Below are 27,992 nucleotides of genomic sequence, written 5' to 3'. Positions count from 1 at the left end.
TGTGTTTCCTTCCCTTTCTGCAGGAATCCAGACTCATCTCTGCAACTGGTGACACTATTACAGAGATCTGGAGGGTCTCCAAATGAAGAGATAAATGCCGTGAAGAGGAGCCCTCTGCTTGGCCTTCCCCCTGCTTCCTTCCAGAAAGTTCTGCAAGGTCTGCATGTTTAAGTCATTGAGAAAAAAAAAAAAAGACTCATTGAGATTGAGAAGATGAAACCTCCATGCTTAAGGACAGCAGCAGAGCCAAGAGGGAGGGTAGGCTTCCCTGAGGAAGTTCTGGAGTGGCTGGACCCACTGGTACTACCTACCTGTGCATTTATCATCATTTGAAGTAGGGGTGGGGGGGAAACCCACCCATTCCCACCCATTCCCACCCAACCCTCATTTACTTAAGCCATTCTGTTGGCTGGACTAGCTGTGGAAAATGACAGCTAGCACTTTCTTCCAGGTCTGGTAGAATCCTGAGTGGTAGCAGAGGGCTCCTTAGCCTCAAAGCTCTTTCCTTGGCTGCCTACTTACTCCCTTTAGTCTAGTTTTCTCCAAACTGGGGGTGAGGGGAGTTAGAGTGAAATTCTGGGAATTTTGCTATCTGTTTTCCTTTCTCTTACCACCATGAACACAGAGTCAGGCCACTGTCAATTTCAGCGTTTACAATAGAAAACTGGTTGGCTTTGCTGGATTTTCCTGGAGCTCTTGTTATTTATTTATTCTTTATCATTTAAAAAAATTATTTAATTTGTTTGTTTACTTATGGCTGAGCTGGGTCTTTGCTGCTGCTTGTGGGCTTTCTCTGGCTGTGGAGCATGGGCTCTAGGCACTTACGGGCTTAGTCAGCCTGTCGCATGAGGGATCTTCTCAGACCAGGGATCAAACCCGTGTCCCTTGTATTGGCAAGTGACTTCTTAACCAGGGAAGCCCCTGGAGCCCCTTTTAATAGCTGAATAAGTGTGTGTCTTTCATTAGGTATTGAGGGAGAGAGATTCTGGGATCAACCTTCACTCGCCCCCTACTTGCCCATGAGCACCCCCACTTCAGCCCAGATTAAAATTTGATGGCTGATGATCACTACTTTTCCAAAATGAAACATGACAAGCTAAAAATAGTGCTTCCTTTCTAAACATTCAGGTCTGGGAATGCAGACTTATGTAAAAGGCAGGTGATTATTCATGGATCAATTGAGATGATAACTCCTAGTCTTTTGTTTACTGCATCTGTCATATCCTCTGGGAGGAGGAACTGTTGATGAAACACCGTGACTGAGTCATCTAATATCTGTCTCGTTTCCATAAGCCAACTGTGACCTCATTTTGCGAATAACCAGGGGGAAAAAAATCAGCACTGTTCCCATAGTGACAGTTCAGTGTCTCTGCAGCCCTCCCGGGGGAGAAAACACGTGCAGTTTGGGAATGATAAATCAGACATTCCGAAAGTGACTCCCTAAGGTGACTGCCTCTATAGAAGAACTCACATCACTCGGATTATTTTTAGTATTTTCTCTATGAAAAGAATAATGCACTGCATGGTTTTCTTAATCCTGAAACCACGTGACCCTGCCTGAATCCACTGTACGAATCTACCATCCACATGGGGCGCATGGCCCGCTTATGTTGCGGTTGGATTTTGGCAACCACGACCTCTCTGAAACAAAGTCAGGAGACTGGAAGTGAGTGGACTCATGTGAGAGAAGTGGAAGGGGCAAGTCTCACAGTCTCTGCATCGTATTCTGCAAAAAAGGACTGAAGGGCCTGGCTGAAAATGAGGAACTTATTTCATCACCCGTTCACTCCTTCATTCACTCAACCTGCATGTCTTGCTCTAGGAGTCCTACTGTCTCAGTGCCAGGTGGGGAGAGAGCCTGAGTTCCGAGTGTCACACACAGAGAGCCAAGAAGGAGATTGTGACCCAAACCAGGGAAGGCAGCGGCCACCTGGAGAGGAAAGATGACGACCAGCAGAGAGGCCAAGTGCACCGAGTGGGGGACGAGGAAGAAGACCTGGAAAAGCAGACACACAAATAGCAAGTGATGCGGTGTGGTGGGAGAGGCAAGAGAAACATGAGCAAACGGTGTGGAGGAAGCTGAAGGAGGAGAGTCAGAACGTCCACAGAGGGCGGAAGGAGCCACGCAAGTGTGCAGACACCACAGGGAAGCCATCCTTCACGCCAGAGTGCACTGGGAACGGCAGGAAGCAGACTGGAGGGGGCGGGGAAGCAGAGGGGGAGGTGAGAAACAGGGCACAAAGCAGACTATTCAAAGTTTGGAAGTAAAGATGAGGAGAAGATAGGGCTGCGAGTGTCAACAGTGTGGCTAGGCTGAGCACTGCTTTTAGGAAAACAAGGAGGCTTTCCCAACCCTCAGAAGACCCGAAGGGGCGATGAGAGGTAGCAGCTCCTGTCACGGATGGAGGCTTCAGGAGGGATGCGAGGCAGTCTGAACGGTGGAGGAGCCTAAGACACCTGAAGCAGACAAGCAAAATGCGGTCTATCCCTTCGGTAAAATACAACTCGGCCACGGAAAGAAATGAAATCCTGACACAGGCTACAGCATGGATGCGCCTCAATATGCTATGAAAACCCAGATGCAAATGGACACGTACTGTCTATTGCCACTTATGTGAAATGTAGAGAATAAGCAAATATGCAGGGATTAAAAATGGATTAGTGGTTGGCAGGGCTGGGAGGATGGAGGAATGGGGAGTGGCTGCTTACTGGAGTTTTCTTTGTGGGGGGCTGGTGATGATGTTCTAGATAGAGGTGATGGTCACACAGCGCTGTAAATGACCTAAGTGCAACTGAGTTGCACACTGTAAATTGGTTAAAACAGTACATTTATGCAGTGTGTATTTGAACACGTGCACACACCCAAAACCTGAAGCAGCACAAAACCAGTCGGCCATCAGGTGGGAAACAATGTGAGCGCAAACCGTCCACAGCAATTATAATGACAATCCTCAAAACCGTCCGTCATGAGAAAGGGTAAATTACGTTATCTAGTTGGTTGAGTCATATGAAATTGCAAAACAATAGCAATTCCATATGTCCAATCTAACATAGCCTCTTTGAAAAGAGGAGGCACTCTGTAACATTTTGTAAGGATTTCTGTTACAGGTGATGCCAGCTAACGCCAACACTTCCGCCTCTCACAACCCTAACTGATCTTGGTTATCACTCCCCTCCCCTCTTAAAATGAAAATCCTGCTTGAGAAAGGGGACTTAAGAGACCCATTTTTCACTGCAAGGGACAATATCTGATGGAGCAGACCACAAAGAATGCGCACGTGTGGGTTCAGCGTCTGGCTTGGTCAGCTGGGTTCTCGAGGGCTACGAGCCAGAGCAGGTGAGCCTGCCAACTGTTCCAACACTTCTTCCAGGGGAAACATGGCACCCACGTGTCAATCAAGGCAGATGTGGGTTCTAATGAAGCACAGAGTGGATCGTCTCTCTACCTTCCATCAGCCAGTCCTGCTCTCTGTTAGCCCTCGTTATTTCAGAGCTTCCTACATCAGCTTTTAAGACGATAAAAGGAGAGGACATTCTACAAAACCAGTCACAGGGACACAGGGATTCCTTTATTGCAACAAATCATCTCACTTGCAAATAACACACAGGAAATGAAATAGTTCTCTTCACAAAAGGCTTCTTGAGGAAATCAAAACCCTTGGCCAATATTCCCAGTGAGAGCCTTAAGATGTAGAACAGATTCTGGGATCCCTTGGGTTTTCTAAGCAAAGTAAGTATTTGAGGCAGAAAAAAAACGTAATGGTAGGATTGAAAGTGCATTTTTATAGTACTATTTGACCCCACCTACTCCATTCCTGGTTCAGAGGGTTTTTCTTTTTTTCTTTTAATCTTAACACTTAATGATGAAGTACAAAGAAATAAGTTTTATTCTCAGCAAAGGATAGTAGCAGGCCAACAGACTTACGAGTTAGTCAGGCATGAGTTCTGATCTTGGCTCCTCCGCTGCCTGGCTGTGTGTCCTTGGTGAAGTGCTTCATGTTTGAGCCTCAGCTTCCTTCCTATAATGTAACCTCACTATTGCAGGTATGATGATTCTATGAAACAACGGCAGAACAATCTGCTCAGCGACTGAAACACAGTCAGCGAACTTTTGCGCCGCTGAGCAAAGGGAACAGGAAGGAACTCAGGTCCAGGTCAGTGTTTATCTGTCCCACATTCAGTCTTTACTGTCTTCACTTTAGCATGAAACACTGGATATTTCTACAGCACTACAATTAAAATTCTTTTTTTTTTTTTAATTTATTTGGCTGCACTAGGTGTCAGTTGCCGCATGCAGGATCTAGTTCCCTGACCAGGGATTGAACCCAGGCCCCCTGCATTGGGAGCATGGAATCTTAACCACTGCCCACCAGGGAAGTCCCCCCTCCGCTTCAGCTCTTTTTCTGAAATAGGGTTTCTGCCCAACTCTGTAGTATATTTCTGAACAAAGCTTATGGATAGTTTGGCTCAACCATAGCAAGCAACAAAGTGGAAATTCGTGATTTTACACAAGTAAACGGCTTGTGTAGACTGCTTGGAGTCTAGATCTCTGGACTCTTGGAGATTATGTAGTAAGAGTAATAAGAGCCGATGAATGAATCAATCTTCTTTAGCCTAAGTTACTTTCAATGGGGAGATTCTCTCCACTCTTTTGAGACGTACGCACGTCAAGTGAAGCGTTATCTGCGGTCTTCCTTGGTGCTCACCATGGACATTCTCTCACGTCACAGCCTATCGTGGTTTGGTTCCCAGCCGCCTGCTTCTCTCTCCAGAGTAAAACTCAAAGGACAAAACCACCCCCTGTTTAAACGGAAGCCACTGCCCTAGCTGCTGCTTGCAGGTGCTGTTTCCTAACACTCTTCAAAGTCTCTGCGTTTCAAATTTCTAGTCACAAAACCTTTTCAAAAGGAAGGTAAATTTGAATCCCAAGGCAAAAGAGGAAGAGCTGGCAGATGGAGAGGAGCCCTGAAAACCCCTGCCTGAGGAACCGTGAGGCGTCACTCCTAAGTCTTGCCGGTTCTGAGTGACAGACAAGAGAAATGTAATCAACGGTCCAGTCAAGGTCACAACGTAAGACGAGAAGCTGACCTCTGTGTGTTCCTCCCACTGGTGGGATCCACGCTCTCCACCAAAGATGTTCCGTGAGATGAGATAAAAGGAGACAGACAGACTCAGCACTTGGCTGAGATCCTTCCCTTGCGAGTCCTTACAGACATGCTGATGTCAGAGGTGCCCAGTGTTTCACACACTGGTTTGAGCCAGGAAGAAAAGAACCTCGTCTGGTCCAAGGGCTTCTGTTTTTCATGAACCCCACTCTCTCACATACTGACCAAAGCAGAGTGCAGTGACCCCGTTTAAGTCAACCCACTCTGATTCTTTCCCTGACCCAAATCAGAATCTGACACGCGTCTCCGACACTACCGGCTGAGTGAGGCTGAGCACGTGACTACCTTCTGGTGCTTCCGCTTCCTCTTTAACACATGGAGTGATGACAGGGCCGGCTCACGGGAGGATGGCTGTCAGGTATTTGTGCCTGTCTCACAGTAAGGTAAGAGCCACTGAGCGTGAGCTATAGTCACCAAGAGCGTCGCTTGTCATCCTGGGGTCTGGAGAGATGGGCCATTTCTCCCACGAAGGAGGGTCATTGTGGAGAGCTCTAATGAAGACTTACAAGTCTGAAATCAATTCTCCAAAGAGTGCTTTCACCACAAACGACGCCACATTGATGGACAGTCAGTACAAATTACTCCAGAATACTCCATCCAAATGAGAAATAATGTTTGCAAAATATACTTGGGGAAAAAAAATTTCCCCTTGACATGCAAAGCAAAGAATAATGACCACGTGGTAAAATTCTCTTTAAAATGTCTTTTTTTTTTTTTGAGTTTCTGCTCTGAGGCCAGATGTGGCTAACAGTCTAGCATTTTGATTCAAGAATTAAAAAAAAAAGAATAGGGCATTCTTTAAAATCAGTTTTCCTTCACTGTTTAATGAGCTTATCAGAAACCTTTATAATTTAAATACGGAAACAAGTGGGTTGTGGTTAGCTTCTAGTTCATTCCAGGTATAACACACATTTCATAAACCAATGCATCAGTGCACAGGTATACACAGTTCCCTTAGGAGCTGTTTAAACATTGTTTTTTACTTAAAAGCAGAGTTCTATTTAAAAACAGCTTCCAACCTTCACACCAAATCTGTATTCTTGGAACCTTCTTCTTAAAATCAATTTTGATGAAAGAAAAAAAACATCTTAGAGAAAAAAAACAAAACTGAAACCAAGGCAGGAGGCAAAACATACTGTCCCTTTCCATTTATGCATTGCCATAAGATCATCTGATAAAAAATCTTATTTTCTCCTTGCTTGCAAGTTCCCGGTGTTTTTTTTTTTTTTTTAAAGGACTTGTCAGCTCACTCCTACCTAAGTGCTATAGCAGCATGCTTGAAAATGAGGGGACATAAAACACAGGTGACTTGAGATCCCACTGGAATGACCCAACCACATCAAGCACAGTCTCCGAGGAGCCTCCGCGAGCCCTGCCCAAGGCAGCAGCAGATGCTGGCCTGGCAGGGCCAGGGGTGCCCACCCCGAAGGACGCCCACTGACCTTTTGGTGACTGGTGACTTCGTCCCTGCTCCTCCCCAGCTCCTCGTTAAGTTTCACGTTCTCTTCTTGCAGCGCTGAGAGCTGCTGGGACTTCTGAGCTGCTGCCTGCTTTAGGGTTTCTCTGCAAGGACAGCGAGTGTGGGGTTACCATAGAAACAAGACAGGCAAGGAAACTGTGGGAGACAACCAACTCCACTGCACCGGGGAAAATATATCTGGGTCACGTGCCTGATAGGATCTGTAATAACAGGAGGCAGTATTGTCTACCTGCAGGAGGGGCCAAACGGCTTTAACCTCTCAGGGGGAGGACTGCTGCCTGCAATTATTACTTTTTTTTTTTTTCCCCCAAACCTAATCAACACTACATCTACTCTCTCACCACCCACACTTACCCCACTTCTAAATACTCCCCACACAAAAAAGCAATGTTACTCTCTAAAATACATGACAGATGAAATGGCCGGTATTCCCTTTGTTTCCCTTAGAAAATTAAATACACTACATTGATAGTGATTTCCATCATTGCCACAGTATTCTGCTCTAACTGTACAAATCTGTAATCTTTTTTTTTTAGGAAGAAATGTAAAGCTGATAGTTCCATTTGCTAGCATTTGTCAGAATCAAGTGTTGCCGTGAATCTGGGTATATTTTCAGGATGACTAAAGGTGAAATGCCCAAAGGAAATGCAGTTTTCTAATTACAGAACAAGTGTTTAATTTTGATTATATTCTTTCCATACTGTTGACTTGTAATTAAAAGAAGCAAATAAAAATACAGCTTGCTGACCATACATATTATGAATATCAGCATATAAAATGTGAGCAGGGTAAACACATGTATTAAACATCTTCCTATTATTAAGCTTGACTAAAATATATATATCCCAAATTATTCTTTACATGTGGATATTCAAAATAGTTTATTGGATTGTTGGATTTTAGTTTTAAACCATAGAAGGTGGTTTTGATGCAATTATGAATTTTAAGTCTGGGCTGGCCACACTCCATTTAGTGAGCTGTCATAACGTGGCTGAATTCTGAATCAAGTCATCTGGGTATGATTCCATCTGCTGATGCATGAACACGTCTATTTTTAACCTCAGTTGTCTAATGGGTGGCAGTATTTGGTACCTGCAGTTTTCTTGATTTTTAACTCTCCATGTACCTATAACATACCTATAGGGCTAACCTTGTGAAGATATAGGGGAATATGTCAACACGAAAATTCTCTTAGCATATTAAAATTGGCATTTGATAGAGATGTTTATTTAGCAAGTGAAGAAAAACTAAGAAGGAATTTTAGACTCAAAAGCTGGGAGGCTTGATTTCAATTATGGATCAACACACACATACATACACATACACACACTACAAGTAAAGTTTATCTTCTGGCTAAAGTCTATCAATTCTTGATAAATTAGAGGATTTTACTTATGATGAAATCATCATAAGCCAAACCTTTTATTCCCAAGTGATCACAACCTTCATTAGGAGCTATTTGGGCTCAGCATTTGTGTGGCCTGTCAGTGGTAAGTTCTTGATCCTGTTCTTTCTCTCTTACACATTTTCATCCTTAAAAAAATTTTAAAACCTTGGTTTCCATTAAGAGCCCCCAGTAAGGAAAATTAAAACAAGGAGTCAGGAAATATCAAGATGCCCTAAGATTTATACAAATGATATATGTTCAATGTTTTAAAATCTACAGTATGATTTCATGTACATTTTCTCATTTAATCCCCAAAGCCCAAGGAGGCTCATGTTGTTATTTATATTTTAAAGATGACAAAATTCAAGCTCAGGGAAGTGAAAAGATTTGCCCCAAGTAAGTTGTAGAATCAAGAGAGCTAGAGGTAGAACTGGCAGACAGACCTCAGTTGTGGTCTGAACATAGAAACATCTTTCAACTTTTCTTTAGACCAGAGGAGAGATATGTACATTTCATAGACAGAGGACGCTCCAACAGCCCAACTCCTGGACGTACTCTAAGGAATAATTCTGAAAATACCTACAAATATATTTCTCACAATTTTATAAGCTGCTTTTTCTTCCCTATGTATATAACGACATCTTGTAAAACAAAAGAAGACTCACGATTTTAAAACTGAGATGCAAAATAAACACTGCTGATATTGACTTGCAAACATTCTACTGAGGAATCTATCATAAATTTAATAATTACCGTGCTAAACATATTCTACTTTTAAAAAATACTTATTTATTTGGTTATACCAGGTCTTAGTTGTGGCATGTAGGATTTAGTTCCTTGACTAGGAATTGAACCTGGGCCCCATGCACTGAGGGCCTAGTCTTAGCCACTAGACCACCAGGGAAGTCCTAGTATATTCTAGTTTTACGACTGAGCCAGGTGAGTAATTAAAGGCAAAAATTAGATTGCTTATATCATTTTCCTTCAGAGTCAAAAACTACACACCAGAGATACACAATTTTGTTCTCTTTCCAACTAAAAATAGGACCTGGCTAGCCAAAATCAAGAGTTTTCCTAAAACCAGTTTAGGAAATGGCATAGAGGAAAAGGGACGTTTAGTTGCCAGGGCTGGCTGAGTTTCCAGGGCCAAGGGCAAGATTCCTACGGCTGGTTCCCATTAGAACTCCTGGGTTTGCAGAGGTGTCCCTTTTCCTCCAGGAACGCCAGTCCTGGCAGGCAATGAGAAACACCTGAAAAGCTCCAGCGCCCATGAAGATCCCGGGTATGTGGTAAACCACAAAACTCAAAGAGCTGCTCCTCCTCTAGCTCAGAGCACAGTAAAATGACTGCGGGTCTCTTTTTGAGCAGCACTGTTCTCATGACACAGTACATTTATATCAGCTGGTCCCTGAAATGTGGCCAAGGCTCAGGCAGGGAACAATGAGTCACTGGGGGTGTGTTTGGGGAGGGCGCTTTCAACCCACTCCTCACACCTCCCTCCCGCGGCTTCTCACAAACGTCACTGCTGTGTCTCCCGCTGCCCCTGTGTCCTGCTCTGAGTCTGGGCCATGCTGTGCCAAGCTACTGACACGGGGCAAGGTTCTTGTAGCCGTGGGGAGCCAGGAAAAACGGCAGACTGGCAGTAGCAGCTCCTCCTTGCATGAACTACTCCCCTCGGGGAAGGGAGATGTGGGAACCCAGCCCTGCGAGGAAGGCAGGCCCAGGTGAGGTGGGCGGCGGTATGGCTCATGGGTTTTTGCTCCCGTGGGCCTACAGGCGCGGCCTCAGCTTTTGTTATTCAACGGGGTCTTTCAGCAAGGGCACACAGAGTGAGCTTCTCTCTTGGCAGAAGTGAGACCACCCCATGCTGACTAGGGGTGGAGACAGAACAGAAAGACTTGAGTGAGGACGGGGACACATAAATCTAGACCAGTGTGACGACCCTTACAGGAGGCTCCTGCAGGGTGCTGCAGGACAGGGGATTTTATCTGACTCCCCGGGGCTGTGATACGTCCGCTCTGGCCCTGCCCCTCCATTACCTAGTACGGCCCAGGGAGCTCAGAGGTGGGATTATGGCACGGGGAGGTTGGTGAGGGAATCTTCTCCCGATGCTCAGATCCTCCCTCACCAGATGCCTGTGTGACACAGATGAACTGAAGTCAATGTAGTGCTCCAGACCCCCAGGCCGGCAGGGCTACTGTGTCACGGGGTCAGGGGAGATCCCTAACTGTAGCTGAACCTCCCCTCTCTGAACAGCTTCGAATTTTTTTCCCCATCATAGAAAAAGCAATGGCTGTTTCTATTTATGCTGTTTAGCCTTGGCAGACCAGGAGAGTCAAGCCTCTCCTGGAGGCCACCACCACAACTCTACACATATACATAGGTGTAAATGGAACTGTTGGGAGCTGTTTAAATACCGTCTAGAGCAATATCACTAAAACGAAGACTGACGAAAGGATCCATCGTCAGCGTTGTGAGCTGTCCATCCCAGGTAAGTAGCCCAGAGAAGACCTCTTCTAGGAGGATTTTAGGAACTCACAGAAGAACTACAGATAATATACTAATCTAACCCAAGCTTGATCAACAAGCAGTATTGAGGATGCCAACTTGGGAAGAGGAGTTTGGAATTGATGCTTTTGTTTCTGTTTGAATCTCATCTATTTGTTTGAGCAGAACTGGAAATAAATGCAAACCCTTGAAGGGCAGGGTCCACATACAATTCATTTTTGGATCCTTCCTAGCTCAACTGTACCTAGCAGAAGGGCCTTCCTCAAATGTTCACCAGATTAACTGGCTTTAAATGTTCGGTTCACACAGTTGATACCGAGTAGTTCTCAGAACAGATAAGCAAAATGAAATCTACTCTGTAACTACCACTTACAGTGCCAAATAAATAACCATCTGCAGCAGTTATAAGAACCAAACTCGAAAGGCGGTATTGACAAAGGAAACACAGGCAGCCTGTCTGCCTAAAATATAGGCAGCAGACTGATGAGTAAACTCGGATTAGAAAAAGGCTTTCAAAGTTCTGCTCATTTAATGTCCACACCAGAAGATTAGATTACTCTTAAAATCAAGACTATTTGATACTCTTCAAAGTGCATGCTTTCCCCCACCCCCTATTGAAAGTATTTTAAGGGATTAATTAATAGAAGGTCTGATGTTTCCTAATGTTGAGATTAGCTACCACATAAGCATACTATTTTTTTTAAATGTTATTATTGGGGTATAGTTGCTTTATAATGTTGTATTAGTTTCTGCTGTACTACAACGTGAATCATATATATGATCTATACATATATCCCTTCCTTTTGAGCTTCCCTCCCGCCCCACCCCCATCGCACTCCCCTAGGCCATCACAGAGCACCAGGCTGAGCTCCCTGTGCTACACAGCAGCCTCCCACCAGCTGTCTGCTTTACACGTGGTGGTGAATATAAGTCAGTCCCAATGTCCCGATTTGTCCCACCTTCCCCTTCCTTCTGTGTCCATGTGTCCATTCTGTCTCTATTCCTGCCCTTGCAAATAGGTTCATCTACCATTTTTTTAGATTCCACATATATATAAACATACTACCCGAAAAAGTTCTAATTCCCCTTGTATTTGCAAAAGGTTTTATCAAGTCACATTTGAATTCCAAGTGTTATAACTCACTCACCATATTTCATTTTGACCCTGTAACTGAGCTATAGTTCCAACTTCACAGTGGTTATAGGGGTGAATTCTCAAGGTTTGCAATGGCATTTAGTGGGGGCAGGACGGAGACCATTACTTTGACTTTATATACACTTGTCAAGTACTTGAAAAACGTAACTAGCACTGTTTCTACTTTTGCAATTTTAAATAAGTTCCATAATTTCTTTCATAACAGGTAAACTTACATTTCTTTCTTGAATTCTTCTATTTTTTGGTTCTCTACCGTCAGAAGCTCCTTTGATTTGTTCAGCTCTTCCACGTTTTTCAAGTTGTTTTCTTTAAGTGTATCCAACTTAAAGACCAAGAGAAAAAAACTTAATGAAATTATTTCATTTTCCAGTCACATGAGTGGATAGACAAATCATTCACAAAAATGTGCTTTAGACAGGTAAAATTAAAATCCTTTGCAAAAAAACAAATAAAAAGATCATCTGGGTGAAGAGATTACAAATGATCAGGTCTATTATAAACTGCAGCCTCCCCCATAGGTTAAGTCAGACATTCCCTATACGCCTGGCCAAAAGGTCAAACTAAATTGCAACATAAAGCAAAAGGTCTCTTTCACTTTTATACAATTCCTAAAATTTATCACTGAGCTTGCTACTCATGTACGATGCATCTTAAAACATGCATTAGAAAATAAAAACATTAGAAATAAATTGCAAAGACATGACATGAAGGACTAATTTTTTGTAATGAAAACACATTCCTTCCCACAAGACTAGTAATTTAGGATATGATATTTTTCAATGTCAGTGCCAAATTTCAATTTATATAATCCTCATTATAAAAATTCCTGGGGTATTTGTAGATGGGAAAAATTTAATTATTCACCTGAACTTCAGTCTGAAAAGGGAAAGACCACATAGCGAGACTGAAAAGCACTTACTCACATTCAGTCCCATCACCTGCCCACGTGGGATGTGGCCAGCCTACGGCCTGGCCTCTGGTGGGAAAAGCAGACACATTACTGGAATCACTGGGGACATGACCAACCTCAGGCTCTGGAAGGTGGCTGGAGTTCTAGTGCGCAGCCCCCAAGGACGGGGAGCTTGTCATGGGTGACCCATCATACAGTGTGCGCTCCTGGTGCCATGCTGGCTTTCTAGGACTCGTATCGTTATCTCCTTCAGCCAGAGGTCATTCTGTCCTACCACATGCTACCGGTCAGGAGCCCTGGAAGTCAGCAGCCCTGGAAAGTGTCCTGCAAATTTTAACACCACCATCTTCCTTTTAATGCTCCCTAACATTCCAGATTCACGGAATGTTCAGTGGGACCAGAAAGTGATTCATCCAGTCTGTATTCTGGCTGTAGCGAGACACCAAGGGGTAAGTTATGGAAACAAGGGATTCTCCCTGAATCTACTTTCAAAGGTTAGGGACATTCCTTAAAATCCTATTTACTTTAGCTTCCAATCGATTACCATCTAAAATTTTTAATGCTTTTATGTTTTCAGCTTAAGTCTTGTTCTCTTAGGACCGTCAATTCAATCATAAATGTACTCTTTTCTACGTCAAGCTTTATTTCCCGTCTAATTATTTCAAAATGTTTATGCCATTATGGATTTCATTCCTTGCTCTGCTTCCCATGAGGAGGCCTGATCTTTACGACAGCTATTCAGTGTGCCTGTCTGGATCTTCCCTGGCTTTAACTTCTTAACATCTCACCTGACTGTCACTTTAAAAAGCATCTGAAGTTCTATAGAACTTCACATAACTATTTCGGCGAAGCAATCTGCTTTGGATTTACGTAACAGCTTTCCAAAGAAAGAAAGGGCTGGTATGGGGTGTGGGGAGGAGGGCGGGCAGGAATCAAAAGAGAGGTGCAAGGATGAGAGATGCTACTTTTGGACAGAATCAAAATTACCCTGATGCCACAAATCTGTCTGAGACCCAGAAGTGACTGATTCAAAATGAGATATAAGGGGAGGCAGTACCAAAACAGGCCAAGAAAAAGGCCTATGTCAAACTCAGGGCTGAGGGATGGAATCCGGTGGCTCAAAGTTGGGAGGCAGTTGGGAGAAAAAAAAATGCATGTGATTTAAGATAAAAAACACAAAAGCTAGAGAATGCCAGTGGTACCTCCTCTCAGTAGTTGTATCAGTAAACAAACTATCGCAGAAACCCACACTACCAGGGTTTTCCCCTCCTTTTTTAAAGGTTGATCTTACTAAATAGGTAATGAAGTAATACACTTTATTTCATAGGATCATCATCCTGGTGTACATGTGACTCCACTAACATAGATCAAACCTGTGTAAGGCCACACTTCAAAAAAAATAAGTAAATAAACCATCCTGAGTTAGTCATCAAGAATTCCATGAAGTCGATAGGCTGTCCTTTGTACAAAAAGCCATTTAAATCTGATTACTTCATTCTGCAGTTTTTCATTTGTTTGCTTGGAATCTTCCAAGGAGGCCAGTGTTTCAGTCTTCTCTTTGGTCATCTGTTCCATTATCTGCATGGCATCTTCAGCGGTTTGAGCAGCCTAAGTGTGAGAAAGCAGTGTGAGAAATGAGAGCACCCCTTATCAACCTGGGAGGGGGTGACTAACGCTCAGGCCACGAGGCTCAGGATCTGTGTGGTGAAGGGAATCACACAGAGATGGTGAGCCGGTAACCAACCCCATGCCAAGACAGACAGACCAAGACGAACAAGCAGAACAAAGTTATAGACACTTTCTGTGCCATTTTTCAACAAGCCAAACTCAAATATGCAATTTATGTATCTTCAGATCCCTATAAACCTGCGCCTTCTAAGTTCTGAATTCTACTGACAATGGTGCTCATCACTCTGACTTCTGTTTGAGAGAAATGTTCACTGATAAGAAAGCCTTACATCCTTCTGTGGCCAAATTTTTTCTCTTAATCATAGTTGAGAGATTGAAATATGGAATCTCAGTTGGAACTTTTCAAACAAAAATGGAAATTATTTGGGCGGTTACAGTGTTTAAGGCTCAAGTGTTTAATGAGAAGCACTGAATGACCAAGTCTATGAGAAGCTGTAGGCAATGAATACAAGCATGGCTGTGAATAAAAAAGATAATATACACATGGAAACAAATCCTTAGTTGATACAGTATTGAAAATAAAATCACAGAAGTGAATTAAAATCTTTTAAGGCATTAGATCACAATTTCATGTGATCTAATCCAGCTTCTGAGAATTTTGCCTCTACACCTTCCCAGTAGCTGGAGGGAAGATTTATGAAACAATTAAAGCCACATAGAAGATGCTAAGTTTTAACATGTGACCATTTTATCATTGTTCTTAAGCCTTTAAGAACTATGGTTGCCTTTCTCAGAAAAAATCTCCCTAAATTAAAAAACATTTATCCTTTTTATTCACAGTTTGCAATCTTTTCTAATAGAGAGAAATGACAACAATTAGACATTTGGTGAACACTTGCCCTTTCAGGTGGTAACAAACAGCTTGAGATACCTGACCAAGTGGTTAAATGGGGTGCATTTCCTTCTTTGGAAATGAAGGCACGTTCCCTCAGCCACTACAGGGTTAGTGAACAGGGTGAAGGCCAGGGGCCCAATCCCTGAACCTCCCACTTTACCGTAAAGGACTGCAGGGTCTCGAGCTCTCTGATTTTTAGAGCGAGCTTGCTCTTGTCTTTCCTCAAAATACGGTTTTCGTTTTGAGACTCCAGGAGGTTGGCTGAGATGTGGCTGTTGGTTTTGGCCAGCTGGCTGATCTCTTTCTGGAGGAGGAAGTAGCTTTCGGCCAGCTTCTCCTTCTCCTTCAGGAGCTCGTCCTTTTTCAGCATCATCTCTCTTTTCTCGGCCAGGAGGTTCCTGTTGTCCTGCATCGCCTTGGCCTGCTCAGCCAGGGTCACCTCGTGGTTCAGCTGCAGGTCGTCCAGCATCTTGGTGAGGTAGCCATGCAGTTCCTGCAGTTCCAACTTGGACTTGGACAAGGCAGCAAAGTCACTCTTCAGAGTCTCTATGTTGGTGGCCAAACGCGCCGTCTCTGCACTCAGGAGTTCCTTCTCCTTGATGATGTCAGCCACTTTCTGCTCCGAGTTGGTCTTATCTTGGACAAGCGTGTAGTTTTCAGACTGGAGCTCCTGGGTGCAGGTTCTCAGCTTCTCCACCTCCTGTTCCAGGAGCGCCACCTTCCCATGGAGTTTGTTGCTCTCGTACAAGGACGACTCTTTGTCCTGCGTCCTGGCTTCTTTCTCCAGCACGAGGGACTGTTGCATTGTGTGAATCTTCTCGTTTAACTTCTGACATTCTTCTTGCAGATTCAACCCGTCCCTTAACAAGATGTTCTTTTCAGAACAGCAGGCCTTGAGTTCAGCATTTAAACTCTCCTTGGCTTGCAATACGTCAGTGTGTTCTTTTTCTAGCATCTTTTTGGCGTTTTGGGCCTCTTTTAGCATCAGAGAGAGATCACACTTGGTGGCTGTGAGCTCTTGGTTTTCCTTTTCTCTCTCTTGAAGCTCTTTCTTCAGAGCATCGAGATTGCTGAGCAGTTTCATCTTCTCGTGCACAACGATTCTTCTGTTGGCTGACTCTTGATCATATTTCTTTTTAAGGTCTTCCATGGCCTTCATGGAGTTCTCTCTTTCTACCAGTAAATCCCCATTCCGCATCTCCAGTACCGATTTTTCTTTCAAGAGGTTATCCTGCTGCTTTTTGAGCTTAGTGATTTTCTGACAAACCAGCTCCTTCTCAGAAGTGAGGTATGTGATCTTCTCATTCAGGTTCATCTCGATGTGGGCGGACTCTTCCGAGTATTTGCTGAGTTTTTCAGTGATGAGCCTATTTTCATTTAGCAGTTCTTCTTTCTCGGCCAAGAGCCTTCTCTCGGAAGAGGTTAAGGTCTCTTTTTCGTGCAGAAGCTGGATGCACTCGGAGTCTGTGATCTCCCGGCTGGTCTTAATTTCTTCCAGCAGGTTTGTGAGGCTTGTGTTCGTGGCCTGCAGTTGCAGAATCTCCAGCTCAGCCTTCCTCAGTGCCTTGCTGGCCTCCTCCAGCTGTGTGCGGAGCTCACTGGCTTCCGTGCTGAGCAGATGTTTGACCTGAAGGGCAGTCTCCAGACTGGTGTTCAGCTTTTCCTGATCTTGAAGCAGCATGTCCTTCTCGAACTGCAGGTCTTTGCTGCTCTGAAGAAGACGATCTCTTTCGACCTTTAGGGCTATACACATGTTGTCAAGACCTGATTGTTTCTCCAAAGTTGACTTTTTCTCTATTGTGAGATCCTCGATCTCCTGCACCAAGCTCTTCTGATCTTTGACCAGCTCCTCATAGGAGCTCTGAAGCTTCTGAATAATTTCATCTTTATCTTTAGCCAATGCGAGGTTTTCAGTGACCAGCTTCTTGATACGATTCTCCAGGCGATCTTTTTCTTCCTGATACTTCTGAGACTCGGCCATTAGAATATCTTTGCTGAACTGCAGTTCCTCTGCGAGTGCCTGCAAGCTTGCTTCAGAAGCCTGCAAAGACTCGTTTTCCGTATTTATCTTCAAGAGTTCCTCCTGCGCGATATTGATCTCTTTTAGTAATTTCTCTCTCTCCACAGCCAAAGCTGCTCTATCGAGTTGTTCTTGCTGATAAAGCTTTTCAGCGTCTTGCTTTTCTTCCCAGACTTTCTCCTTTTCTAAATTAAGGGTTTCATTTACTGACCAGAGCTTCTGTTGGTCCTCCTGAAGTAAAGTTATTTTGGCCTCCAACTCTACAAGTTTGGACAGAAGTGAACCTTTTTCTAACTTTAAAGCATTCCCCTCCTGGGCAAGAAGCTGCTTCTCTGATTTCAGACCCCTCAGCTCTTCTGACATTAGTTCAATTTCTCTTTTGGCTGATGTTAATAAGTAAGTTAGCGACTACAGAGACAAAAGATGGAAAGAATGGAAACAAAATGAAATCAAGCAGACAAATGCAAGCCCGAGTAACTTAACATAACCTAAGTCATAGAAGTTAAAAAAAAAAGTTTATAATAAATGTCATAGAAACTATCTGGATAACAGGGGAAAGAAACTAGATGAACAGAGCCCATAAAAGGATAATGCAAAGCAACTGTAGCTTTGCAAAACACTGATAACTCTATTGGTTCATCTTTGAAACAACCTCTGAAGTACTCCTGACAGTTAACTAGAAGATACAAACAGTAGTTTGACATCAGGGCATGGGATTCTTTTCCTGCCGTTCCCAATTATCCAGTAATTTCTATTGTAGGAGAGATTCATAGAAGAATTTTTAAAAACACAATCCAAAGAACTACAAAAAGTATATTTTAACCAAAAAAGGGAAGAGGGAGGAGGTGTTATAAACTGTTGCCTTTCAAACTAACAGACCCTTACTAAAGAACCTGGTCTGAAACTGATTTAGTCCCAATGATACATGTAACTAAAATGCAGACTAATTTGCTAGGCTTTGATGACCAAAATAAATGGGCTTTTAAAAAAAGTACTGGTTTATAAAATAAACTGACCACAGTGTCTACCAGTGCTGTCCAGAACTTTCTGCCATGATGTAAAAGGATTTGATCTGCACTGTCCATTGTGGTAGCCACTAGCCACATGAGTGGCACGTGCGACTGAGAAGGGGAATTTATAACTTGAACTAGTTAAAATTTAAATGGCCACATGCGTCCAGGGCCTACTGTACTGGATGGCATGGCATAGTTTGGCAATTAAATTAGGGAACATGGGAGCATCGTGGGCTCCATGAACTTCCTGAGATTTCACCCAAAACGGCTTGAGTGTGTATATCAATTTTCCTGGGGAAAACATCTGAAGGATTCATCAGCTCTCAAAAGTGTTTGCTGAGCCCTTGCTGCTGACAAACACCGAGGTTCACAGAAATCAGATATTCAGACTACTTTGGAAGGGAAACAATTCTGGCATTTTAACCAAATGATCCTGACGAAAACAACAACAAACAAAATTAATGGGGCTTTACACAAACCTCTAGAATGCTGTGGTTTGGTCAGGCTACAGCATTTTAAGGGAAACATTAGAAAACTGGTGTCTACCAAGATAAAGGGAGCCTCAAAGTCCAAAATTCCGGAAATTATATCCAGTGTTAAATGTTTCATAAAACTGGAGATATTTCACAGGGGAAAGAGAAAGCCTTGATGGGCAGCATATAGCTTCCCTGGTAGCTGAGCTGGTAAAGAATCTGCCTGCAATGCAGGAGACCTGGGTTCGATCTCTGGGTTGGGAAGATCCCCTGGAGAAGGGAAAGGCTACCCACTCTAGTATTCTGGCCTGGAGAATTCCATGGACTGTATAGTCCATGGGGTTGCAAAGAATCGGACATGAATGAGCATCTTTCACTTTCACACATGACGTATATTATGATGTGTTCCATTTAATTTAAAAGGGATCTGTTTTGCTGTTGTTCAGTCGCTGAGTCATGTCTGACTCTTGGTGACCCCATGAACTGTAGCACGCCAGGCTTCCCTGTCCTTCACTATCTCCTGGAGCTTGCTCAAACTCATGTCCATTGAGTTGGTGATGCCATCCAATCATCTCATCCTCTGTCACCCCCTTTTCCTTCTGCCCACAGTCATTCCCAGTATCAGGGATCTGTTTTAAGTCCTACATGTATTCTTCTGTATTTTATTCTACTCAACTCCTACATGTATATAAACATTTCTCTGATACATTAAAAACAATTAAAGACAATAATTTACTTTTCTTTGAGCAATTTAAATAGCAGTAAGAGGGTCAGAAAACATATTGGGACACTGACACGATCCTGATACCATAGAATAACATTCAATGTATCGAGTTCTACTCTACTCAGTAGTAGGATATTTTCTCACAGCCCTTCAGTCCAACCTCCTTGTTAATAAGCTTTCAGTGCTTTCCTGGGGACATACGAAAGCCGTCTCCAGAGGTCTCCCTTCTGATTTTTTCCTCTGTTCTTCCAACCGGGCTCCATTCCCTGCCCACCTGCCTCATGCATGGCCTCTGTCTCTTGCTTTTCTGCACGATGTCTCTCCTAACCCTGGTGCAAGGTGGCAGCAAGATGGCCAAGACTAGAGGGACATGCTTTTCTGCGACAGAGAGTCTATTACGAGCAGACGGACAGAGCTCAGGCAACAGAAGGCTCTTTGTGAAGCAGCGTAGGGGGTGATGGCTACACAGTGCATTCAGGGTGGAAAGACCTGTAGCCACCACCAACCCTGAGAAGGAAGAGCGCCTGGTACAAAACACTTGAAGCCACAGGAGACGTCATTCACCCTCCTGCCATGCGCTCTGAAGGCCACTGAACCCATTCCATGTGCTGCTGCTTTCTAAGCACCCTTACAACCTTGACACGGGATGCAGAGCTCACTATACTGGGGCACACAGTCCTCCCCACCACATACTCTGGCTCTGTCGGCTTGCTTCCCCAGCTCCTCCAGCTTCTGCAGCAGCTCGCGGTTCTCCTCCTGTGCGGCCTTCAGCCGCTCCTCTGTGTCCCGTAGCAGCTTGTGGAGGTTCTGCAGGACATCTTCGTGCTTGGCTCTGCTCTCTGAACTGGCTTCCTCGTACCTGGCTTTCAGATCTTGACACTCGTTCCGGCTCATTTCCATCTTCTTTTCCTGCAGATACCCCATGTCAGGAGGAATTCACCTGGCCACAGCTGTCCTGCCAGCCACCCACTCTGCCCCTGCTGGCCACCAGTCCCACTGACTCTCTCTCTCCTTACCAGGTCTGACAGTTTTCTCAGCAGTTCTTTCTTTTCTTCCTCATGCTTTTTAGCTGCTTCTTTCTGACTCTGTTCAGCTTTGAGAGTTACTTCCCCAATACTTTTCTGCAGAAGGCTTGCGTTTTCATTAGCCTTGGTTAGTTTCAGCTGTAATTCTTCTACATTTCTAGAAGGAATTTCAAAACGAAGCGTCAGATTTTTCCAAGAGTACTTTAAATCCTGAGTTATACTTTAAAAGATAATATTGATAATAATTGGCTTAATGATGATAAATGTTATGAGCAATAACATCTAGAATAAAAAAAAAAAAAAAAAAACCTTGACTTGTCCAGAAGCATACTTTTTAACGACTGTGATGGTTATAAATACCTTAGAGTAACAACTACTCTTAGTGTGAACGTTTATTATTTTATGTCCAGCTCAGACGGTAACGAATCTGCCTCTAATGGAGGAGACCTGGGTTCGATCCCTGGGTCGACAAGATCCTCTGGAGGAGGGCACGGCAACCCACTCCAGTATTCTTGTCTAGAGAATCCCATGGACAGAGGAGCCTGGCGGGCTACAGTCCATAGGGTCGCAAAGAGTCAAACACGACTGAGCACAGCACAGCACATAGATCAATGCAGAGAGATGAGCGAAAAGGAAACGTATTAAGTACTTAGAGGTTTCCAAATTTTAGCAGACTAGAATATTCAAGACTCATTTGGGTGCCGCTTCAGAATGCAGATATGAAAATAACAATAAATAATTTGAAGTTCTAGCTTAAAGATAACCTTGTGGTCCACTGAAGATGTATGAGGGCCATCAGCTGTCTCATAGATCAGAGGAGGGAAACTTGGATGGAAACCCTGGATAAAACACCGACAGAAACGGAACTTCTCCAAGGCTCTGCGCCACAACCCCCTGGCAGCTGTGACTGCCTCGCGGCAAGTCTGACCAGAGCCAGGCAACCCAGGTCCAGTGCCCGTCACCCCCCACCGCTGAGCCGGGTGGGAGTGCTCGGCCGAATGCTTTTGTTGTTATTTTTTGGCCACACCTCACGCCATGTGGGATCTTAGGTCCTGGACCAGGGATCGAGCCTGTGCCCCCTGCGATGGAAGCGCATTAATGGAACAGTCTTAACCATTGGACCACCAGGGAAGCCCTCGCATGGCTGGATGTAAACATAACTGCCAGGTGTTACCACTTTCAGAATCAGAAGTCTAATGGTGCTAACATGTCTTCTAAAAAATGTGCCTTATAAAATAAACATTTGATTTTTATACAGCAGCCATTAACACAAATCAAAGCAACAAGACCCTCAGAATAAAGACAAGAACAGAGAGTTAGATGAAAGAAGCTTTAGCCCTGAAGAAGTACGGTGTAGTGATCAAGGGCAGCAAGGGCGCTGGGACCAGAACTTGCCTAGACTTGAAACCTCAGGGAAGTTGCCTAACCTCATTATGCCTCGATTTCTTTTTCTTTAATATGGGAACAATAATACACTCAGCTCGTGGGATTATCAGAAAAATATACTCTATACAAAGTGGTCAGCATACCATGTGGCATACGGTCAGCCCTTCATAATTGTTATCTATCGTTACACTGCAATAAGTTAAAAATATTTTAAACTGCCTGTAAAAGATGTTACTGCCTGGGACTTCCCTGGTGGTCCTGGTGTGAGCTAAGACTCCACGCTCACAATGCAGGGGGTCTGGGTTCGATCCTTGGTCAGGGAACTAGATCCCACAAGCTACAACTAAGAGTCCACACGTCGCAATTAAGACCCAGCACAGCCAAATTAATAAATTAAAAAAAAATTTTTTTTTAAAGATGTTATTGCCATTGGTAAACTACTACCTTCCCCTTAGAAGGTTAAATAATTGATTCAAGGATACACTGAGACAATAAAGGATGAGAGACAGGCAACTTTTAAAACATAACTATCCTGAAGAGTTTGGCTCTCCTCCCATCTAGACCTTCCTTGAGAGCCTAACCTAAAGCAGGCGCTCTTATTAATACTCATACATACCTTTCTTTCAGACGTAGTTCGTCATTCATTTTTGTCAGCTGAGAAGAATTGTCTCCAGACATTTTCATTATTGCTGCAATGTCATTTTCCAGTTTTTCTTTCGCCTTTATCAGCTGCTCTTCCCTTTCATCTCTCTCTCTAAATTTTGCCTCCATATCTGAATATATATATATATATAGAAAAAAAATAGAGCTGTTGTGTTATAATCAACAACAACATATTAACTACATTCTGTATGCCAAAACTTGCTCTGGGAATATCTGTACATAGCAATCCCTGCTCTCATGAAAATTATATTCTAGCAAAGAAGAGAGACAATGAACAAGAAAGAGAACAAATCATATATTAGAGAGTGGTAAGTGCTAAGAGGGGGAAAAGAATACAAGCAGAGACAGGAGCCAGGAAGGAAGCTGGGGAGTGTGAAATCTTAGAAAGAGCCTCTCTGAGATAGTGACATTTAAGTAAAACCCTAGGGGAAATGAGGGAAGAGAAATGCAGACAGAAGAAAAGCAGGTGCAAAGGCCCTGACGCAGGAACATGCTTCACAATCGAGTATCACCAAGGAGGCAGATACGGCTGCAGTGGAAGGAACCTGGGGAAAAACAGCACAGGAGGAAATCAGAAAGGCAACAGGACCTGACGGGAGCTGAGGACCACAGCCTTTACTCTGAGCGAGATGGGTGCCACTGGGCCACCTTGAGCAGAGATGTGACATGAGCTGACTTAAAGTTGAAAGCATCTCTTTGGCTGCTATGCTAAGAGAAGACTGAAGGGGGCAAGAGCAGAAGTGGGCAGCCCAGGTGGCCAGCTGTTACTACAGCTCAGATTAAAGATGCTGGCTAGCTGGGATGAAGGGCAGCACTGGGAGTGGTGAGGTGTGGTGGATTCTGACTTGTTTGAAAGCAAGGCAGAGAGGATTTGCTGCGGTTTACAGACCTCCAACAAGATTTCATCGCAAGAGAACACAATGAGCAAAGACTTTATGCTTGAACAGTAGATACATTGTAACCACACACTAAAACAATCTCAAATCCTAGGAAGCCTACTATATTTAACGTTTATAATAACCAGAGATGTGTTCTTACCTGTTAAATTTTCTCTCAACTTCTCCAGTTCGGAAGACAGTGCGTTAAACTGTTCCTCTTTTTGATGTAATTTATTTACAGTTTCTATTTGGGATTAAGTTAAAAGTTTAATACATCTCAGAGTTAATAGGCCACCTAAAGCTTGATTGTCTTATAATCAAATCAAATCAAAAGTTTGAGATTTGGGGTCACGGGAATACTTAAGAATCCCATTAGAAACCAAACCACTATATAAAAGAAGCAAGCAAGCAAGCAATTTTCTGTCTCCCCAGATCTGAAGATTAGGTAGGCACTGAACATCCATTCTCCAGGGATCTCTTGCCTCCTTCCACTTAAAACTCAATAGAGCTGCCAATGACTGAAGCTTAAGTAAGATGATACTTTACCCAAGTACATCTACATTTTAACATGCATCAAGCTTTAGGTCAAAAAGAAGAAAGAATTAATGGGAGTCACCCAGAGTTCATTACTAGAAATATCGTGGACATGATCCATTCAAACATCTGTGTTGGGGGTTAGTGCTGAATATATGTGCATATAGTTCTGTATGAGCTTTCCTGGTGGTGCTAGTCATAAAGAATCTACCTGCCAAGGGGATGTAATTAATGAAAGTTCAACCCCTGAGTCAGGAAGATCCCGTGGAGTAGGAAATGGCACCCATAGGTTTGTATAAATGGAACCATGGAGTATATACTATTGTGTAACCTCCTGTTCTTACTCAATGTGTCTTGGGTATATTTGACAGGGGTGAGTTTTTTAATACAACTGGACTGTATATTTCTAGAAGGCAGGATAGATTCCAGGTGAAATGATTAGGCTGCAGAAGTGACAGCAGTTTGGGAAGGTAAGCTGTGTCTGGATGGTGATGTTGGCTCTTTCCAGTACTAAGAACATGTTGGGACTTCAGGATGGTGAGGAAAGGAGGCTGAAGGCATGGACTGAAGGCTGACACAGCTTGGTTGACTTGGTGATAGTATAAGAGAAGTGATGATGCCTTTCAATTTTTTTTTTATGTGGAAATATTTTAATGTGTTAGACATATTGGCATCTAATAGTAGGTATAATGTAGAAGGGGATAAACTGAAAATAAACCCGTATACATTTCATACTGCTCACAAAAAAATAAAACGAATTAATTGGAATTTGAGGCTTTAAGAAGCCAAGGGAATGTAGTGTTACTATGCACTGCAGGAACTTTATTTGAGCTGAAGACTGGCTCCCGCTTGAAGACATGACCTCCTCTAAAGTGCTCTTATGTTAGTGAGACGTACCTTGCATACTTCTCTGAAAAGAGACTGCCTCCTCTGAAGCATCAGCAAACTTTTCTTTCTAAAGAAAAACAATCAGACGTTCAGAATAGACAGATCTCAAATTATAAAAAGTTTCAATAACTGTAACATTATTTTTTGTTGCTAGTTTTGTTTCATTAAAGCTAACTTATGCTTAAAACATGTAGGTGTCAATTACTACCATATGCGTACCATGCATGTGTGCACACGAGTGAACGAGGTTTGTGTCTGTGTGCCTGCCTGGGCATGCACATATGTCTGTATATGTGTATGGATATGCACACTTATGTCAGTACATGCACGTGTGCGTATGTACATGTGGTGCCACGCGTATACTTTTTCTGCATGTTGCTACCCTCAAGTAGCAGAACTTCTCCAGAAATCTGCCTGAGACAGCAAACAGGGTTCAGAATTTTTTTTTAATATATTTTTTTGGAAGTTTAGTTGATTTATAATGCTATGTTAGTTTCAGGTGTACAGAAAAGTTATTCTGTTATATACACACAACTATCTATTCTTTTTCAAACTCTTTTATAGGTTATTACAAAACATTGAGTATAGCTCCCTGTGCTATACTAGGTCCTTGTTGGTTATCTATTTTTTATATAGTCATGTGTATACGACAATGATAAGCTCCTAACTTATCTCTTTCTCCCACCTTTCCACTTTGGTAACCGTAAGTTTGTTTTCTACGTCTGGGGATCTGAGTTCTTGCATGTTTTACATCTAAGAAAAATTAGAACCTAGTATCTGGAAACTAGATCTGTGTCAACTACTTTACATTAAAAAGTCCATCGCTCACTCACTATCTTTTCTAAATATGACAGGAGGGCAGGATAAAACCCCTCTCCTGATTCTCCTGAGATGAATTCTGAGCTAGAGACACCAAGTGAATTTTTAAATGAATATTTGATTTAAAAAATGGGCTCACAAACCACAAGCCCATCAAAGCCCACAGGTTGTCCACCTGCGTTATTCCCAAGGCCAGACTTCAGGAGGCATGTTTTCTCTTCAGAGGACACAGAGAAATACTCTAACTTGAAAAACAAACAGTAAGACATCCTGAAAGTTTGGGGAGGAGGGCAGAGAAATGGCACGACACCCCAAATGCATTTTCTTAAAGGACACTATATTAAAAAATGGTAATCTCCAGGCCAACTTTTCTCAAAATGTACCTGAAATACTATGCATCAAAACTGGGGGTTCGTCAGAACTCTCTACAATGATAGTGTTGGTCAGTTGGCAGCCACTGGCCACGTGGAGTTATCAAGCCCTTAAAATGTGACTGGCACAATGGAGGAACTGAATTTTCTGTATTTTTAAAAATATTTATTTGGCTGCACCAGGTCTTAGTCGCAGCATGCAAACTCTTAGTTGGAACACATGGGATCTAGTTCCCTGATCAGGGATCAAACCTGGGCCCTCTGCATTAGGAATGTGGAGTCTTAGCCACTGGACCACGAGGAAAGTCTCGAATTTTATATTTTATTAAATTTTAATTAATTCAAATTTATAGAGCCAAGTGGATGGTAGCTATCATAATGAATAGTGCAGTTAACTACGTATTAACATTTTAAAAAGTAGAAATATGTAATACTGGCATTTAAATCAAAAAAATATCAAAACACCTTTATCCCACCACTGCTATTAGCACAGAGGTATAAAAAGTGGAAAGCAAGAAGGCACATGAAGACCTCCCATTCCAGCATTCTTGCCTAGAGCATCCCATGGACAGAGGAGCCTGGTGGGCTACGGTCCATGGGGTCACAGAGAGTCGGACACGACCGAGCACACACAAACATCACTGCCTTGCTAACGGAGGATGCCTGTGACCCAGGGAGCTTGCCGGCTTTGCTGTCTCAGGGCAGGGAGGACAAGGCACAGGGCAAGAGCTACACATGAAACCTAACATAACTTGGAAGGCCCCCGTGTTTAGTGAAACTAAGTGGTCAGCAACATGTCAAAACGTCAATGCATTACCAGAGGCAAAGGACAGATTTTAAAAAAAGCAATACTTACCTTTATTGCTAGTTTGGGTTTGATCCAATTCCCCTGATTATCAGCCAATCAATACTTTGCAAAAGAAAGGAAATAGGTGCCATACTTCTTTCTTTATAGAAATTTTCGTGTGTTTTTTTAAAACAGGAATGATTCAAATTGGCCAGAAACCCTGAGATTCAGATTCCTGACAGGTACTTACCAAAGTCTGCAGTTCTTTTTCCAAAGCCTCTTTCACTCGACTGACTTCACTCAAGTTTTCCTGAAGGTTATTAAGCATTAGCTCTTTTCCCTGCAGCTCTTTGGTGATGCTACTAGCCTACCAGACAGAGTTACATGGTACAGAAGCCAATGGACCAAAGGAAACAAAAAGGAATGAGAAAGAAAACATAAGACAAATATGAAAAAAATGTATGAGAAACAAACACAACCAAACAAAACTGAAAGGAATAAAGGCATGGGTAAAAGTCATTTTAGTGTTGTTGCTTTTAGTTCTAAGAAGCCAATGACTTGTCACACAACCAGAGCTAGATAAGACTGTCCACGGCTATTTTTAAATAATCAAAATACAGTATTTTTCTATACCTAAATCTGGACTATCAGCACGATCTAAAACAGAAAATATAGATGTTTACTGTATTTTTTTTTTCTTTTTTGTGGCACACAGGCCTAGCTGCCCCGGAACATTTCGGATTCAAGTACCCAGATCAGGGATCGAACTCGTGTCTCCTGCATTGGCAGGTAGATTCTTAACCACTGGACCACCCAGGAAGTCCCAGCAGCTTACTTTCTAAATGAGACGGTTGAGCAGTTTCACTTTCTGGATTTTTAAAGACCGTAAGATAGGAATGGTAGTAGATTCATGTGACTGTATTTCATTTTCTGTATTTTGTACATGCTTGAAGTTTTTCAACACGTAAAACAAAACTTTAAACATGTACTAGACAACAGCCATCAGAAAAATTGGCTTTCACTGAATCTTCATGTAAAAAAGCAGACCAACCATTAGCTACATATTCTTTATTAATTTAATTTCTGTGTTTGGATTGGTAGTTTAAAACCAAATGAGGAGACTGGAGAAAAATTTTCTGGGCTTGTCATCCTTGGCTAAGGTTACTTAGCAATCTTTGCCATTCGTCTGTCCTCACCTCTCCCCATTTAACCATCACAACCCTTCCTTCTTTGCCAATAGAGCAGCTTCTCCCACAAAAAGCTCAGAACATTCAGCATCAG

General features: G+C 43.0%; 1 protein-coding gene across 45 annotated transcripts in view; it reads right to left on the bottom strand.

Moving 5' to 3' along the window:
* Window positions 1–27,992, bottom strand: part of CLIP1 (CAP-Gly domain containing linker protein 1) — a 145,425-nt gene that overhangs the window by 20,667 nt on the left and 96,766 nt on the right. For 22 of the 45 annotated variants that reach the window (XM_086347482.1, XM_086347486.1, XM_086347497.1 and 19 more), the window contains 11 exons: window positions 26,962–27,078; window positions 24,744–24,801; window positions 23,473–23,556; window positions 22,388–22,544; window positions 20,377–20,542; window positions 20,054–20,269; window positions 15,291–17,558; window positions 14,098–14,214; window positions 11,912–12,018; window positions 10,072–10,167; window positions 6,608–6,728 (listed from right to left, as the gene is read on the bottom strand). In XM_086347482.1, the coding sequence (XP_086203608.1) occupies window positions 6,608–6,728; window positions 10,072–10,167; window positions 11,912–12,018; window positions 14,098–14,214; window positions 15,291–17,558; window positions 20,054–20,269; window positions 20,377–20,542; window positions 22,388–22,544; window positions 23,473–23,556; window positions 24,744–24,801; window positions 26,962–27,078 (3,507 nt within the window). The remainder of the gene's footprint in view (window positions 1–6,607; window positions 6,729–10,071; window positions 10,168–11,911; window positions 12,019–14,097; window positions 14,215–15,290; window positions 17,559–20,053; window positions 20,270–20,376; window positions 20,543–22,387; window positions 22,545–23,472; window positions 23,557–24,743; window positions 24,802–26,961; window positions 27,079–27,992) is intronic. The other 23 variants (XM_086347522.1, XM_086347508.1, XM_086347514.1 and 20 more) reach the window with 3 other exon arrangements.

The sequence above is a fragment of the Bos grunniens genome, chromosome 17, assembly GCF_055505025.1.
Source record: "Bos grunniens cultivar Pamir isolate PY7600 chromosome 17, Bosgru_T2T1.0, whole genome shotgun sequence".
NCBI lineage: Eukaryota > Metazoa > Chordata > Mammalia > Artiodactyla > Bovidae > Bos > Bos grunniens.
The sequence above is the reverse complement of the archived record's forward strand: the minus strand, read 5'-3'. Positions and strand labels throughout refer to the sequence as shown.